The sequence below is a fragment of the Pituophis catenifer genome, unplaced genomic scaffold (genome assembly GCF_029215685.1).
Source record: "Pituophis catenifer annectens isolate HBS135680 unplaced genomic scaffold, rPitCat1.0.hap2 SCAF_5, whole genome shotgun sequence".
Classification (NCBI taxonomy): Eukaryota; Metazoa; Chordata; class Lepidosauria; order Squamata; family Colubridae; genus Pituophis; species Pituophis catenifer.
This window is the reverse complement of record NW_027256885.1, coordinates 25486610-25504460: the sequence shown is the minus strand read 5'-3', so window position 1 is coordinate 25504460 and position 17851 is coordinate 25486610. Positions and strand designations below refer to the sequence as shown.

General features: G+C 47.4%; 1 protein-coding gene across 2 annotated transcripts in view; it reads right to left on the bottom strand.

Annotated features, from left to right (window-relative positions):
• The window catches only part of LENG8 (leukocyte receptor cluster member 8), a 113032-nt gene that overhangs the window by 67004 nt on the left and 28177 nt on the right, over nucleotides 1–17851 (bottom strand). For both annotated transcript variants that reach the window (XM_070944409.1, XM_070944410.1), the window contains exons 9-11: nucleotides 7124–7252; nucleotides 4158–4446; nucleotides 549–650 (exon numbers count right to left, since the gene is read on the bottom strand). In XM_070944409.1, coding sequence (XP_070800510.1) covers nucleotides 549–650; nucleotides 4158–4446; nucleotides 7124–7252 — 520 coding nt within the window. The remainder of the gene's footprint in view (nucleotides 1–548; nucleotides 651–4157; nucleotides 4447–7123; nucleotides 7253–17851) is intronic.

Genomic DNA, 17851 nt, shown 5'->3' with positions numbered 1-17851 from the left:
AAATGTATAAAATGTATTTGAACTGGAATGTTATGGTATGTAAATGGTTGCAGTTATGCATAAGATGTGAGTAAGATTTAATTGTAAAAATGCAACAAAAATAAAATAAAAAAAAAATAAAAATAGAAAATTACTGTCAAGATATTTTCCAACCTTAAAAAAAAAAGGGAGGGGGGAAGAGGAGGGATTGTTCCAGGTTGCCAAATTTTGCTTCTTCTACCAGATTACTCCAATTAGTGTATAAAGCTCTACTCTAATTTAAAAACCCTTCTTATTCTAAAGTAGCTAAAGTTCCTCTAACTTCACCTATAAAATGACAACTAGCAACCAAATATATTAAGATACATTTTAGTCTAACTATCACAGTGGTGGTCAGCTTCATACTGTGCTGCTGTTTTGGCTTTAATTCTGGCTTTGAATGATGCATGAAGTCACACATGTGATTTAACATGGTTAAGTCTAATCATGGTTAGAAAATTATAGTTTAGCATGCAAATTGTGAATTGAGCCATGACTTTCTGCCCTCACCAGGGCCTGAACTGGCTTACTGTGAGGTCCTGCCGGATTGATTTCATCTGCTCGCAAGCGTAGGCATAATCTTGCTTCTCTTTCCAGTGCGATTTCACTGCAGATAAAGATTTTTTAAGTACCTGGGAGAAAAGAGGGAAGCACAGTTTAAAGATACCTGGCAAACAGGGTGGATTTGATTTAAATCAAGTTGATTTAAATAACCAGTAAAAAGGCTTGATTTAAATCAACTCGATTTAAATCATAATTTTTAATGAGCACCTGTCATCTTTGTCCTGTAGCGGCTCCTTCTCTGACCCGCTGTTGACTCACCGACAGTCCCGTTCACTTTAATGGGACGGCTGGTGATGCGGCAGTGACACAAGGTGAGGGACATGGTGGGCAGCAGGTGACTGGATGCCCACTAACAAGTGTTGCCATGATGGATCTGAAATGACAGGTGCTCTTTAATATTATATTTATAAGCTGCTTAGAAGGTTTCACTTTCATTTTTACTGCTTGCCCTTCCTGCTCACACTTAGAGCCTGGTACAGATGCATTTCTCTTCAATCATACAGTTTGTAGCGTACATAGATTTGCAAAACAATGGGATAAAGGAATATTCCTGAACTTTGTTTTATGATTTATCTCATGGTTACTGTGAAATTGTGTGAATGCATCAATGCAGTGCATTTTATCTCCAGCTTGCAGAGCTTGGATTCATTGAATGAATTTACCAAAAATTTAAATATTGCAGAATATACAGCTTCATGGTACATAACTAAGCTCCATTTCATGCTGAATAAACTAAATTATTAATGTATCTTAAATAGTAAACTATCTTTAGATAGATTTTTACTCTAAAAGCATTTTATTAAAATAAATTTAAATTTAAAAAATCTGATTTTTAAAACATTTTTTTAAAAAAACCATTGATTTTTATCCACCCTGCTGGCAAACATTAAACAACTTCTAAAACAGCTCTGGGATGAGACTGGACATAGCCCAGGAAAAAGAGCCTTCAAAAAGGGACAAACAAAATATTTTGTACAGACAGACATGAACTGCTGATGGAGGAATGATGACCATTGCCAAGACTGCAGGGTGGCATAATTGATCTCCTGGATTAGCCTGCACTTTCTGTCCAAGGAACATTCAAGGCAATTAACAGAATTTATATTTTACAGTTCTCCACCCCTCCCCCAAAAGAGCACATCCAGTTTGTCATTTCCTGCCTACTACTAATAATAAAAAAAGGTCAGCCTGAAATTCAGCAGTCCAAGTTGGGAGAAGATTGTCCATCCACGTAACTTTAAAACATGAATACTGGACAAGAAGAGCAGAGTGGATGTTTATGACCATAATAGGAGTAAAGGAATATTTATCTTTTTTTGTACCACTTCATCCTGTCTAGTACACTGTCTCTATTTTTGTACACCTGGCTGGGCAAATCTGCTTCTTCTTCCTCTTCCTTTCTTAGAATTTTTCACATCCTGAGTGCCTATTGTCTTGAAACCAACCCAGAACTGTATAAAGCAGTGGTCCCTCAACCTTTCCGACTTTGTGAACCAGCGGTAGCAGGGGGTGAGAGGGGATGGTTCCGCGTGAGCATTGGGCGAGTGTGTGCAGCTCCATTTGTGCCTGCACCTGTTGCTCCCACAAATGGAGCTTTGCACACATGCGCACTTGCCCGTTGCCCACAAAAGTGGATCTGCGCACATGTGTGCTTGCCTGCCACTTGCGTGGCCTGGTTCCAAACAGGCTACAGCCTGGTACCGGGCTGTGGCCCCAGGGGTTGGGGACCTGTTATGACCCAGGGTTGGTGCGCAAGCAACATGTGCTAGGCAGAAGCTTGACAACTTTTATTCAACCACCATCCCCCACAATCCAGCAATTCCCAGTCCGTTCTCCAAGGTCTCGGCCCCAGGTTACCCTTACAGTCCAAGAGCAAGGCTCGAACACATACACCTGTACACACTTCGTGCAACTTCCCAGGAGTGAAAGTCCATGGGGGCAAGACAGGGTCTCAAACTTGGAAAAGTTCATGACGAATGTCAAAGCAAAGGATCAAACCTCAGTCCACACCAGCAAGGATTCTGGAGCAAAGTTCTTCTCGGAGCTGTGGAGCATGTTGCCACAAAATACAACGCTTGTTCCTGACAAAACGAAAATGCTACTCTCCAGGTGATCTGGGGGGGGGCACCCTCCTCCCGAGTAGTCAGGTCGCCCTGCGCTGACTCTGCCTCCTCGCCATTCTCTGCACTCGGGGATCAGATGGGGGAAGCATTTACTTGTCTCCGGAGCTCCATCCCTCCTCTGCTCCTCTGCCTGCCCTTTCTATCACCTCCCCCCTTCCTCAGTCCACCTGCGCCCTCTCTTCCTCCCTGCCTACTCTTCCAAGGCCTGAGGGACCCGGGACTCCCTTGTCCTCATCCCCAGGTTGTTCCTCATGGGCCATAGGGATTGCGCCCTCCCCCTCCGTCGGCACCAGCTCCATCTCCTCTTTGGCCGCAGGCTCCGACGGGACCATAACAGGACCCCTGACATAAAGGACAGGGCAAAATAGAAGCAAAAATATACAGTTAGTCCTCAAATCAGTAGAGATTCTCAGTCATCCAGGTCATGGTTGTCCCAAAGGTGCTTTTTCAGGAGGCAACTGGACTTTCTTGTTTTTCTTTTGAAGACGTTTCGTTTCGCTTCTCATTCAAGAAGCTTCTTTAGCTCTGACAGGATAGTGGGGAATGGAAGGATTTATATTCCTTGCAGACAGCTGGTCATTTGCATGCTTTTAGAGGGTTGTTGAAGCACTTGAATGGTGTGGGAGTAGGAATGGATTTCCAGAGGAAAAAATTGCAGACTACAGGAACCAGGAGCACTACTCAGGTGACCCTGAGGACACGGATAAACCTCCAAGTGCTTCAACGACCCTCTAAAACAGGGGTGTCAAAGTCATGGAGGCGTCACATGACGTATCGGGACTTTTTCCCCTTTGCTAAACCAGGCGTGGCCAACGTGTGATGCAGCTGGGCCACATGCCAGGGAGTTTGACAGCCCTGCTCTAAAAGGATGCAAATGACCAGCTGTCTGCAAGGAATATAAATCCTTCCATTCCCCACTATCCTGTCAGAGCTTGAAGAAGCTTCTTGGATGAGAAGCAAAATGTCTTCAAAAGAAAAACAAGAAAGTCCAGTTGCCTCCTGAAAAAGCACCTTTGGGACAGATAGTCCTCGACTTACAACAGTTGGTTTAGTGACAAAGTTACAATGGCACTGAAAAAAGTGACTTATGACCATTTTTCACACTTATGACCATTGCAGCATCCCCATGGTCATGTGATTTACATTCAGACGCTTGGCAACTGGTCTGTATTTATGACGGTTGAAGTGTCCCAGGATCATGGGAACTCTTTTTGTGACATTCTGAAAGCAAAGGCAATGGGAAAGCAAGATTCAATTAACTATGGTTTTGCTAATTTAACAACTGCAGTGATTCACTTAAGAAATGTGGCAAGAAAAGTTGTAAAATGGGGCAAAACTCACTTAACAAATTTTTCACTTAACAACATAAATTTTGGGCTCAACCGTGGTCGTATGTCGAGGACTACCTGTACTAGGCAGGCTCTTTTTGCTTTCCCCTTGGTGGTTACTCACTGACAGAGGACGGACAGTGGACGGGTCTGGGGCACAGGTGAGGCGCAGGTAATGCTTTGTGATATCTTGGCAGGTGCCTACAATCTTCAGCTCATTCCAGTCAAGGCCATCAGAGCCAACAGTGTCCAGAGCATTGATCTGTAAGATAAGAGGTTCCAGACGCAGCTTTTTGGGATGGGCTCTGTGCTGGAAGCGTGCTGCCCTCCGTTCCTTCTTGAATTCCTTTTCAGGGTCTTCATAATCCATAGTGTTGCGGTTCCGATGGCGCTTGAGAGGACCTTGATCATGTCTAGATGGATAGAGAGAGATGAACTGGATGGGTTGCTAAGACCCTTATGCAATCATCCATGCAATACTTATGAGTGTTTGTGTTGAACTGTTTTATACTAATTACTCATAGATAGCAAGAGCACTTAGACTTACAGTCATGGCCGTAAATGTTGGCACCCCTAAAATTTTTCCAGAAAATGAAGTATTTCTCACAGAAAAGTATTGCAGTAACACATGTTTTGCTATACACATGTTTATTCCCTTTGTGTGCATTGGAACAAAACCAAAAAAGGGAGGAAAATAAGCAAATTGAACATAATGTCACACAAAACTCTAAAAATGGTCTGGACAAAATCATTGGCACCCTTCCAAAATTGTGGATAAATAAGATTGTTTCAAGCATGTGATGCTCCTTTAAACTCACCTGGGGCAAGTAACAGGTGTGGGCAATATAAAACTCACACCTGAAAGCAGATAAAAAGGAGAAAAGTTCACTTAGTCTTTGCATTGTGTGTCTGTGTGTGCCACACTAAACATGGACAACAGAAAGAGGAGAAGAGAACTGTCTGAGTACTTGAGAACCAAAATTGTGGAAAAATATCACCAATCTCAAGGTTACAAGTCCATCTCCAGAGATCTATATTTGCCTTTGTCCACAGTGCGCAACATTATCAAGAAGTTTGCAACCCATGGCACTGTAGCTAATTTCCCTGGGCGTGGACGGAAGAGAAAAATTGATGAAAGGTGCCATCGCAGGATAGTCCAGATGGTGGATAAACAGCCCCAAACAAGTTCCAAAGCAATTCAAGCTGTCCTGCAGGCTCAGGGAGCATCAGTGTCAGCGCGAACTATCCGTCGACATTAAAATGAAATGAAACGCTATGGCAGGAGACCCAGGAGGACCCCACTGCTGACACAGAGACATAAAAAAGCAAGACTACAGTTTGCCAACATGTACTTGAGTAAGCCAAAATCCTTCTGGGCAAACATCTTGTGGACAGATGAGACCAAGATAGAGCTTTTTGGTAAATCATTCGACTGTTTACCGCCAACGGAATGAGGCCTACAAAGAAAAGAACACAGTACCTACAGTGAAATATGGTGGAGGTTCGCTGATGTTTTGGGATTGTTTTGCTGCCTCTGGCACTGGGTGCCTTGAATGTGTGCAAGGCATCATGAAATCTGAGGATTACCAACGGATTTTGGGTCGCACTATAGAGCCCAGTGTCAGAAAGCTGGGTTTGCGTCAGAGATCTTGGGTCTTCCAGCAGGACAATGACCCCAAACATACGTCAAAAAAAGCACCCAGAAATGGATGGAAACAAAGCGCTGGAGAGTTCTGAAGTGGCCAGCAATGAGTCCAGATCTCAATCCCATTGAACACCTGTGGAGAGATCTTAAAATTGCTGTTGGGAAGAGGCGCCCTTCCAATAAGAGAGACCTGGAGCAGTTTGCAAAGGAAGAGTGGTCCAAAATTCTGGGTGAGAGGTGTAAGAAGCTTATTGATGGTTATCGGAAGTGACTGATTTCAGTTATTTATTCCAAAGGGTGTGCAACCAAATATTAAGTAAAGGGTGCCAATGATTTTGTCCAGCCCATTTTTGGAGTTTTGTGTGACATTATGTCCAATTTGCCTTTTTCCCTCCCTTTTTTGGTTTTGTTCCAATACACACAAAGGGAATAAACATGTGTATAGCAAAACATGTGTTACTGCAATACTTTTCTGTGAGAAATACTTCATTTTCTGGAAAAATTTCAGGGGTGCCAACATTTACGGCCATGACTGTATATACCACTTCACAGTGCTTTACACCCCTCTCTAAGAGGTTTACAGAGTCAGACCCCCAACAATCTGGGTCATTTTACTGACCTCAGAAGGATGGAAGGCTGAGTCAACCTTGAGACTGGTGGGATCTTCATGATCATTACTGCTGTACTATCTTTGTTCACTGATTACAATTTAGACACAACATAAGCACTTTAGAGTATGAATGGAAGTGGGAAATGTCACAGGAAGCAGACAAATGGGCTAAGATGGACTCAAACAGCTGCAAAGGAACCGTGTTAAGAAATGCAATGAGCTGGAAAACTGAAAATTACAACAGATACCAAGAAGAGGAATTTATGAGGTCTCTAAGAAAATGATTTGTTATCTGCAATCCTAACTACTGCGCCATCACAGCTCCTCAATATGTATGAATGTAGGGCCAAAACTGAAACTTCTGAAGAAATGTATACCTGAAGGAAAAGCCACATCTGCTATACAAGTAATCACACATGTCAGTAGGAAACAATCTCTTTAATAAAACTGGATTAAATCTGAGTTGGGCCTCACACTTGAATTGTCCAAAATCCCTAAGGATCTTGCAGAGTAGGATTGGCATGTATTAAGGACTTTGTGCATAACAGTTCTGGATACAGCACTGCTGCGTGCATGATTCTATTCATCTGAGGGTCAGACAAAGACTAAAAATTTCTTGCAATCACTCTTAAAAATTCTATTTCCAAATCACCTACCGTGTTTCCCCAAAAATAAGACCCTGTCTTATATTTTTTGAACCCTGAAATAAGCGCTTGGCCTTATCGCCATGCACTCAAAAGCAATCAGCTTATTATCAGGGGATGTCTTATTTTGGGGAAAACAGGTTATTAGCAACTAGCAATCACACTGAAGGCCCTCTCCCCATGCAACTTGCCTTTTTCCTCGCTGTGTTCTCATCTGCCCTCTATCCACGTGGCCTCCACGCCCTTGGTTTTTCTGAGCATTCCGGCGGTCACCCAGGTGACACTCATTTCCAGAATTGGAGCTGTCTGAATCGGAATCACTATATAAAGATGAAGAAAAGATTTACCTTTGGCTGTTACGTTAAACTCAAGGTCTGGTATTGTAATCAGCCCCCCCCCCCAAAAAAAAAGCTCAATAAAATGAACAGTATTATTGGTGCTGTAAAGCAGGGGTCCTCAAACTTTTAAAACAGGGGGCCAATTCACGGTCCCTCAGATTGTTGGGAGGCCAGGTTGGCTGGGTGGGCGTGGCTAGGTCATGTGACTAGGTGGCCGTGGCCAATTTAGCAATCCATTAAACAATGCACACAAATTAAACTTGAATTTGTTTTGCTCCTGGGGGTGTTTTATTTGCTTTTGTTTGCATGTTGCGCTTTTGGTTGACTTTTCTTTTTACTAGATCATTTTTTCAGTTGTTTAGGAGTCTAGTGGTCCACTTCAGGAAACTCAGTTTTGCAGCAATTCTTCTCAGCCCCAAGGAGCTTACAATCAACAAGTCTCTCTCTCTCTCTGTCTATCTCTATCTCTGTCTCTTTCCCCCTATCTCTTTCTTTCTTTCTCTCGGTCTATCTTTCTGTCTGTCTCTATCTCTGTTTATCTCTCTTTCTCTATCTTCTGGAGGCGGGGGAGGTCAAAAACGGGGCACGTGGATGCCCCGGGAGGCCTCCGTGCGCCCCGTTTTTGGCCTGCAGAGTGCTACTGGAGGCAGGGGGAGCCAAAAACAGGCCCGTTTTTGGCCTCCCGGGGCATCCATGTGCCATGTTTTTCACCTCCCCCGCCTCCAGAAGCATTCGGCAGGCCAAAAACGGGCTAAAATGGGCCCGTTTTTGGCCTATCTCTGTGTGTGTCTTGTCTCTCTCTTTCCGTCCCTCCCCCCCCTCCCTCTGTCTCTTATCTTCTGGAGGCGGGGGAGGCCAAAAACAGGCCCATTTTTGGCCTCCCAGGGCATCCGCGCCCCCTGTTTTTCACCTCCCCCACCTCCAGAAGCATTCTGCAGGCCAAAAATGTTGGCCTTACCTTCCAGTTCCAGCCCGCGGAGCTCGGAAAGGTAAGTCCTGCGCTCCGCAGGATGGGGACCGGCGGGTGGGTGGGGTGATGTGGGCAGGGCAGCCTCGTGGTCCCACGCAGGCTAGATTAATGGCTTCGGCGGGCCGTATACAGCCAGCGGGCTGTAGTTTGAGGACCCCTGCTGTAAAGGAACAAGTTTCCACTAGATAGTCCTCAACTTACAACAGTTTGTTTAGTAACCTTTCGAATTTACAATGGCACACAATGAGTTATGACCATTTTTCACACAACCATTTCACCATCCCCATGGTCACATGATCAAAATTCAGACACTTGGCAACTGACTCATATTTACAACGGCTGCATTGTCCCAGAGTCATGAGATCTCCTTTTGCGACTTCCTGACAAGCAAAGTCAATGGGGAAGCCAGATTCACTTAACAACCATTACTAATTTAACAACTGCCAACAATTCCCTTAACAAACGTGGCAAGAAAAGTTGTAAAATAGGGCAATATGCACTTAACAAATGTCTCACTTAGCAATATAAATTTTGGGCTCAATTGTGGTTGGAAGTCGAGGACTACCTGTAGTCTTGGTTTATAACTTTTTTCTTTTAAAAAAATGATGATTCTAGTTCTAGTGTAATAGGCATGTCCATATCAAACAGGTGAAACTTTGCAGGATCCAATCTGAGTCAGTCATCGGTAAATTCCCTGAGGATGAGCTCCAGCACAAGTCCAAAAGCTTGGAAGACTAAACCTCTGGTCCTGGTGACCAACTCAGATTAGATCCTGCAACATTATTCTGGGACACATACCGTATTTTCCGACGTATAAGACGACTGGGCGTATAAGATGACCCCCGACTTTTCCTGTTAAAAGGAGCGCTGGTCTTACCTGATACGTTCCTTCTCGTTGAGTGGAGACAGCAGCCAGCGTGGGTAGTGCCCATCCAATCAGCTTGAAGGACTGAGTCTGCCAATTATTCTTAGTCCCGCCCTTGTTGCCGGGCAGGCCAGCTTTTGGCGAAGACTGGAAGACAGACTCAGTGTGTGGGAGAAGAGGAGACACCAAGACAGGAAGAAGGAAAGAAACACAACAGGTCCAGCTTGAAGTAAAGGGAGGGTCTGGCTGCTGTCTCCACTCAACGAGAAGGAACGTATCAGGTAAGACCAACGCTCCTTCTCCCTTGAGAGTGGAGACAGCAGCCAGCGTGGGACATACCCAAGTTCACTGTCCCTGAGTCATGGGGGGATCATGCTGGACCGCAGAGTCCTCTCCGGCAACAACCCTTTGCAAAACCCAGCGTCCAAACGAAGCCTCGGCTGACGCAAACTGGTCAAATTTGTAGTGTCGGATGAAGGGGCTAGGCGAAGTCCACGTGGCCGCTCTACAGATTTCCAGTAAAGGGGCCTGAGTAGCCCAAGCGGCCGTTGTAGCTGCGCTGCGAGTGGAGTGAGCTGTCAAACGTGAAGGACGCGGCAGGGATCTAACATCATTTATTTATTTATTTATTTTATTTGTTTAAATTTCTATACCGCCCTTCTCCAAATAGGACTCAGGGCGGTGCACAGCCTAAGTAAAAACAAAGCATACAAAATTTAAAAAACAGTATTAAAATAATTACATATTCTGGCCGTAAATTAAAACAACCCAATTTAAAACCAATTTAAAATTTAGCTCAAGCCAGCCCAGCTAGTTGAAATAAATAAGTTTTCAGGGCCCGACGAAAAATCCGGAGGTCTGTTATTATACGTAACTCCGGGGGAAGGTTATTCCAGAGGGTGGGCGCCGTCACAGAGAAGGCTCTCCCCCTAGGGGTCGCCAGCCGACATTGTCTGGCGGACGGCACCCTGAGGAGGCCCACTCTGTGCGAGCGTACTGGCCGGTGGGAGGCTATTGGTGGCAGTAGGCGGTCTCGTAAGTACCCCGGCCCTAAGCCATGGAGCGCTTTAAAGGTGGTCACCAACACCTTGAAGCGCACCCGGAAGACCACCGGGAGCCAGTGCAGCTCGCGCAGGAGAGGTGTCACATGGGAGCGCCTCGTCGCCCCCATAATCCCCCGCGCGGCCGCATTCTGGACCAGCTGGAGCCTCCGGGTGCACCCCAGGGGGAGCCCCATGTAGAGAGCGTTACAGTAGTCCAGGCGGGAAGTGACTAGTGCCTGAGTGACTGTGCGTAGAGAGTCCCGATCTAGAAAGGGGCGCAACTGGCGTATCAGGCGAACCTGATAAAAAGCCCCCCTGGCCACGGCCGTCAAATGGCCGCTGCAATAGTCTGACGAATCCAACGACCGATGGTTGAAGAGGAGACTTTACCGCCTTGTGAGGTAGGTAAGAAGGAGACAAAGAGAGACTCCGAACGTCGGAAAGGTGCCGTTCTCTTCAGGTAAATCCGCAGTGCCCGCCGGACATCAAGGGTGTGCCAACAGCGTTCCCGAGGATGAGTAGGCCGGGGGCAGAAATTAGGCAGGATAAGTTCTTGCGCACGGTGAAACACAGAGTTGACCTTCGGAACAAAGGTTGGATCCAAACGGAGTACCACTCGGTCAGTATGGAAAACACAAAGGTCCAGACGAGTGGACAAGGCGGCGAGCTCGGATATACGGCGAGCCGAAGTGATGGCCACTAGGAAGGCAACCTTGCAGGTGAGAAGTCTGAGACTGGTAGTCCGAAGTGGTTCGTATGGCGGACCCGTGAGAGATTGCAAGACCAGAGGAAGACTCCAGGTAGGATAGCGGTGAAGAGTCGGAGGACACAAGTTCCTTGCACCCCAGAGAAAACAGCGGATCAAGGGATGCTGGGCCAGGGACGACAGGGAACCACAGGTAAGTACCGAAGATAAAGCTGCAATGTGACGGCGGAGAGTGTTAGGAGAGAGACCTTGGGAGAGGCCCTTTTGTAAAAACATCAGAATATGAATAATAGATGGTTGTAGAGGCATCACATCAACCTGGTTGCACCAGTTACAGAAAATCCGCCAGGTGGCCGAGTAAATGCGTTCCGTGGAAGGACGTCGGGAGGACAACAAGGTATGGACAACATCCTCCGGAACGAGAACCTCCTTCAACGTGCACCGCTCAACCTCCAGATGGTCAGATTGAGCCAGGCCGGGTCTGGGTGCATCAGTGCACCTTGCGATAGGATATCGTCCGAGAGGGGGATGCGCCACGATGGGGTCACTGATAGGGACACGAGGTCCGCAAACCAGGGCCTCCGGGGCCAATGAGGTGCCACAAGGATCACTTCCGCTTGCTCGGATAGAATTTTGCGGATGACCCTCGGAAGGAGGGCCGTCGGAGGGAAGGCGTACAGGAGGCCCGAAGGCCATGGAGCCCGAAGAGCGTCGACGCCAGTTGCTCGAGGGTGAGGATACCGAGAGAGGAACAGCGGAAGTTGAGTGTTCTCGTGAGTCGCGAACAGGTCGACCACTGGACGGCCGAAGCGAAGAGATAGCTCCTGAAAGATGCGCGGGTGGAGACGCCATTCCGCATTGTCTATCCGCCGGCGACTCAACCAGTCCGCTTGAACGTTCTGCACCCCGGAGATGTGTTCCGCCCGAAGGGAACACAGGTGACATTCTGACCAGAGTCCCAACGCGATTGCGACGGCCAGAAGAGACTTCGATCTGGTGCCCCCCCGTTTGTTCAAATGTGCCTTGGCGGCGACATTGTCCATGAGGACGAGGACATGAGCTCCGGAGACCAGGTGGCGGAATGACTTTAGGGCAAGGAAGACCGCTTTCAGCTCCAGCCAATTGATGGGACGACGAGCTTCCGAAGGTGTCCAAGTCCCTTGGGCCAGTTGACCCTGACAATGGGCTCCCCAGCCCAGGAGACTGGCATCCGTCGTCACCACCACCCGCGAGGGCTCGAGGAAGAAGCAACCCACAGCGAGGGCAGGGGAGCGCCACCACCGGAGAGATCTGCGGACCGCAGAAGGAAGTGGAATCGGTCTCGATGATGTGCCTCTGCCCGCCTTCTGCAAAGGCAAAAGAAACCATTGGAGCTCCCTGGCGTGAAGCTGGGCCCAGGGAACTATGGCTATCGCAGAAATCATCTTACCTAAAAGCTGAGATAAGACTAAGGGTGAAACCGCCCGACTCCCCTCAACCCTGGAGACTAACTGCTTCAGGCTAGTCTGTCTGTCGGGAGAAAGAAAAACCTTACCCTGAAGAGAATCAATCAGGGCACCCAAATGAACTAGCCTAGTGGAAGGGGAGAGGTGACTCTTCTCCAAATTAACGGAGAAGCCGTGAGCCGCTAACGTCTGAACCGTCAGACGAATATCCAAGACAGCCTGCTGAACAGAAGGGGACAAAATCAGAATATCATCTAGGTAACACAAGAGACGGACTGAGAGAAGACGGAGTCGGGCCGCCAAAGCAGCCAGCACCTTTGTAAAGGGGCAAGGGGCAAAGGAAAGGCCAAATGGGAGAGCCCTATACTGATAATGTGCTCCGCCATAACAAAACCTTAGAAAACGTCTATGGGAAGGAAGGATAGGGATATGGAGGTAGGCCTCAGTTAGGTCAATGGAGGAGAGGAGATCGCCTCGTCGAACACCGTCCAGAATGGATTTCAATGATTGCATTTTAAATTTCCGATACACAACGTACCTGTTTAATCGTTTGAGGTCCAGGATAGGACGCCACCCCCCTGAAGACTTAGGGACTAGGAACACCCTTGAATACAATCCCAAACCTTCCTGACCCGGAGGGACAGGTTGAATAGCCTTGATAGTCAGAAGATGCTGAACCGATGAGTCCATAAGAGACTTCTTTTCAGGATTGCGAGAAATCGGACAGCAGACAAAGGTGTGAGGGGGGGGGGCAATAAATTTGATGGCTAACCCAGATTTCAAGGTGGCGAGGACCCACTTGTCCGAGGTGGATTGTTCCCAAACAGCGGCAAAAAGGCCCAATCTACCGCCAATGGGAGGATCCGGAATGCAATCAGCGACGGCGACGGACGAAACGACCTCCTCCCCCGCGAAAGGGCCGCCTGGAGTTAAAGGGACGCCCCCTGAATGACCTGTCAGAAGAACCCCGCTGTCTGCTAAAGGACCCATCTCTCCTAAAGGGAGGGAAGGACGAAGAAGAGGAGGGCCCCCCGTCAGTACCTCGGGAAAAGGTACGAGGAGGGTAAGGTGAGAAACGGGGTGCTCCTCTCCGGTAAGCAGCTGCTAGCACTTTCTTTTTATCCCTGGTTTCAGTGAGGAAAGGATCTAAAGCGTCCCCGAACAGCCTCGTGCCCTTGAAGGGAACCGATGCCAAACGCCACTTGTGCCTGGCATCCGCTTGCCAGTGACGGAGATACAGCAAACGACAAGCCGTGACTGACGAAGCCAAGGATTTTGCAGAAAACCTGGCAGCATTCAGGGTAGAATCAGCGGAAAATTGTATGGCAGCCACAATTTTATTCAAGTCCTGTCTGATACGCGTATCTCCAGGTGCTAACTTTTCTTGTAATTGGCGTAACCAAAGCAATGTTGTCCGATTGAAGAAGGATGCAGTAGTGGTTGCTCTAATCGCCCAAGCAGAGCTCTGAAAGGCCTTCTGAAGAACCTGATCAGATCGACGTTCATCAGGACGAAGACCTTCGTCGGGGTCGCCCGGAACATTAGAGTTAGGAAGAAGAGCAGCCACGAGGGCATCAATCGAAGGAATTTGAAGTAAAGCCTCAAGGTCCGGAGAAACGTGAAAGTTCCTTTTGTCGTTTGACGAGAGGAGAGGAGCAGCGGCTGGGGATTCCCACTGCCGTTTCACTACATCCAGAAACAGAAGAGGCGTAGGGACAGATGTTATAGGTCTAGCGGGCTCCGCGAACATTGGGTCCAAAGATCCAGAGGAAGTCAAAGGAGGAGCCGGATCAGCGTTAGGAGAAGATAAACGGGCCGTATTAACTGCCTTGAACAACAATGATTTGAACAGGGCCTGCGGGAAAAGGCCTGTGAAAGCCGGCTGGTCCGGGGGAAGATTCTCATCCTCCGACAGGTCGGAACCAGGATACTCCTCCTCATCTAGAACTGAAGGATGACTGTAGTGAGAACAGGTAGGAGAAGCAGATCGGACTGAATGAGAACCGACTTGGTCACTGCAGCTCGATGGAATAGGAGAAGCCTCCCGTACCAAACCATGTCTGCTGGAAGAACCTGAACGGGCAGCCAATGACTTTTGAACTGCCGCCTCGATCAATTGTTGAAGCTGATCTGGAGAGACGATTGAATCCAAAGGACGGACCGGGATAGGATCAGCGGGAGGAGCCATCTGAACAATAGCCGGATCAGGAACCAGAAGTTGAGAAACTGAGCCAGAGCCCCACAGATTGTCATCGGAAATAGTCACTGGACAATCCTGAAGAGACAGCTGGTCAGGAATAGGGGAGCGAGGTACAACCGCAGGAGAAGAACCAGACGGAGCAGGAAGAGATTGAGAAGTAGAAGGAGGCAACTGGGCGGAAGCCTTGTCACATAATCTGGTTAAAACTTTGTCTCTGCGTTTTTCCACTCTAGAAGAAGACGAGGATACCCCTTGTTTGGTAGTCTTGTGTTGAGATCGAGAGAGGTGGGAAGACCTGGAAGAAGGCCTTGGATCCTCTAAGTGAGATTGCTGGGTAACAAGACGTGGAGTCTGATTGGCCAATTTCGCCTGCACTATCCTTCCGGCTGTGCTTAGATTTGGAAAGGGCCTTAGGCATGTCAGAAAAAGGGGGGGGGGGTTTAATGTAAGACCCCACACACCAGATAACGCTTTGATAATTAGATTCTGATATTACAGAAGGGAGCGAGAGGAACTCCACAATAAGGCAACAGCGGAAAGACTGACACTCAAGGATACCAGCAGAAAGTCAAATAGGTGTGATAGGGAGCGTAAAAACTCCACAAGCGACAAACGTGGTAGTAGAAAGGCCCAATGAATTGCTAAGGCGTTGCTGAAGAGGAGGCACTCAACGTATCAAATAAATAGGCAGATAAGGCCACCGTCTTGTGGCTGAGCAACGTAAGGGGGAGGGGGCGCGAAGCTCCACTAGATTCAAATGATGAGCAGTGTATAAAGAATTGATTATTGCCTCAGGAGAAGGGGGCGTGAAGCTCCACAATGAGAAAATTATAAAGCACAAGGATTAGGGCCACAGCAGCAAAGAACGGGGGCGCAAGGCTCCGCAGTAGCAATCGTTTCGCCTGCAACGTTTTTAACCAATTTTATTAGTCTGCAGAGATCGGCAGCTAAAATAATTAAAGCGGTAGGCAGAAGCAGGCCACAGTAGTTGAGAGGCGAGGCTGCGAGGCTCCTCCGTGAATTAACTAGCCCGCAGCACTTCAAAGGCAATTTAAATCGTTTTCGGGTGAGCGGTTGGGAGAGGAAACGCTCCGAGAGGGAAATTCGCCCCAGCCGACAAGGATTGATAACAGGGGGAGCGCAGGTTGCAGGAAACAGCGATCTCCTCAGCGGCGGGAAAAATGGAATCCAAAATGGCCAGCGCGGCTGCAATGCGCCCTCCGAACTGCCGATAATTAAAGGAAAACGAAACTGGGCCAAACGCAGGAGACGAAGGCAGCTCAATCCAAGGGGAAAGTCCCTCGAAGCTCAGATGATAATAAAACCTCCTTGGGGGGGGAATCAAGGCCAGGGAATCCCCACGCCCCTGGCTAAGCCAGGGGAAACCGAAGTTAAACGAGGAACTAGGCAACTCACGAATTCGATGTCAAAAGCAGTCCAAGGTCAGCCGGAATAATTAGTTAGTGTCCAAATCGACGAGATAGATCACAGTCACACAATCCAAGTCAAAGAAACCAGAAATCCAACACGAGAGATATGAATAAAAGAATTTAAGCTAGAGAGAAGTCCCACACACCAGCCAGCGCTGAAGGACTGAGTCAAAAGCTGGCCTGCCCGGCAACAAGGGCGGGACTAAGAATAATTGGCAGACTCAGTCCTTCAAGCTGATTGGATGGGCACTACCCACACTGGCTGCTGTCTCCACTCTCAAGGGAGAATATAGGGTTTGGGCTATACTCGCCGTATAAGACTACCCCTCTTCCAATGCACACCAAATAAAAATTAAAAAACATCAACTGGCTCACCCACAATGTAAAAGCAGCTGTGCTAGACCCAAAATGGCCCCTGCAACAAGCAGGAACCTCACACAGCCACAAAAAGCCCAAAAAAACAACTTTCACGCTTTACACACACACAACACAACACAACTGGCTCACCCACAATGTAAAAGCAGCTGTGCTAGACCCAAAATGGCCCCTGCAACAAGCAGGAACCTCACACAGCCACAAAAAGGCCAAAAAAACAACTTTCACACTTTACACACACACAACACAACACAACTGGCTCACCCACAATGTAAAAGCAGCTGTGCTAGACCTAAAATGGCCCCTGCAACAAGCAGGAACCTCACACAGCCACAAAAAGCCCCCAAAAAACAACTTTCACACTTTACACACACACAACACAACACAACTGGCTCACCCACAATGTAAAAGCAGCTGTGCTAGACCCAAAATGGCCCCTGCAACAAGCAGGAACCTCACACAGCCACAAAAAGCCCAAAAAAACAACTTTCACACTTTACACACACACAACACAACACAACTAGCTCACCCACAATGTAAAAGCAGCTGTGCTAGACCCAAAATGGCCCCTGCAACAAGCAGGAACCTCACACAGCCACAAAAAGCCCAAAAAAACAACTTTCACACTTTACACACACAAAAGAAGAGCCTTGCTGGTACAGTGGTCTAAGCACCCTGTTATTAACACAGCTGCCTGCAGTTTACTGCTGGTTCGAATCTCTCCAAGGCTCAAGGTTGACTCAGCCTTCCATCCTTTCTAAGGTAGGTGAAAAGAGGACCCAGTTTGTGGGGGCAATAAGCTGACTTTGTATAAATATACAAAAGTATGAAGGCTATTGCTTAACGCATTGTAAGCCGCCCTGAGTCTCCGGAGAAGGGCGGCATATAAATCAAATTAAAAAATAAATAAATAAAATTCCACATACAGCTTTGTGAGATTTTGTGTGTTTGTGTAGTTAGAGTGAAACACTACAGAAACACACTAAATCTCAGAAAGCTGCACAAATATTATTTTATTTTATTTTATTTTTATTTTTATATGAAAACTAAATTTAAAACTTCCTAAACTTTAAATGGCTAGGTCTAAAAAAGAACAACTAAAAAAAACCCAATTAACTATTTTTTTTAAAAGGGGAAAAAAACTTACCCAATAGAACAGGGGTCTCCAACCTTGGCAACTTTAAGACTTGTAGACTTCAACTCCCAGAATTCCTCAGCCAGCTTTGTTTTGCTGGCTGAGGAATTCTGGGAGTTGAAGTCCACAACTCCCTGCCTGCTTCATTGCAGGCAGGGAGTGGCTTGCTGATGGAATGGATTCAGGCAAGCGAAGCAAGGCAAGCGTTGCGACTAGCAGCTAAGGTAAGCAAGCTGGAGGGGGAAAACTTTTTTCCTTTTACATGGCTCTGGCGATCCCAGCTGCGTTGCCTGATTAGCAGGCAACTCAGCTGGGATCGTCAGAGCTTGGATCGCCAGAGCCATTTAAGGCTCGTCAGAGCCTTTCGCGCTGGTCTGCCTGGTTACAGGAGAACGATACCCGGCGTATAAGA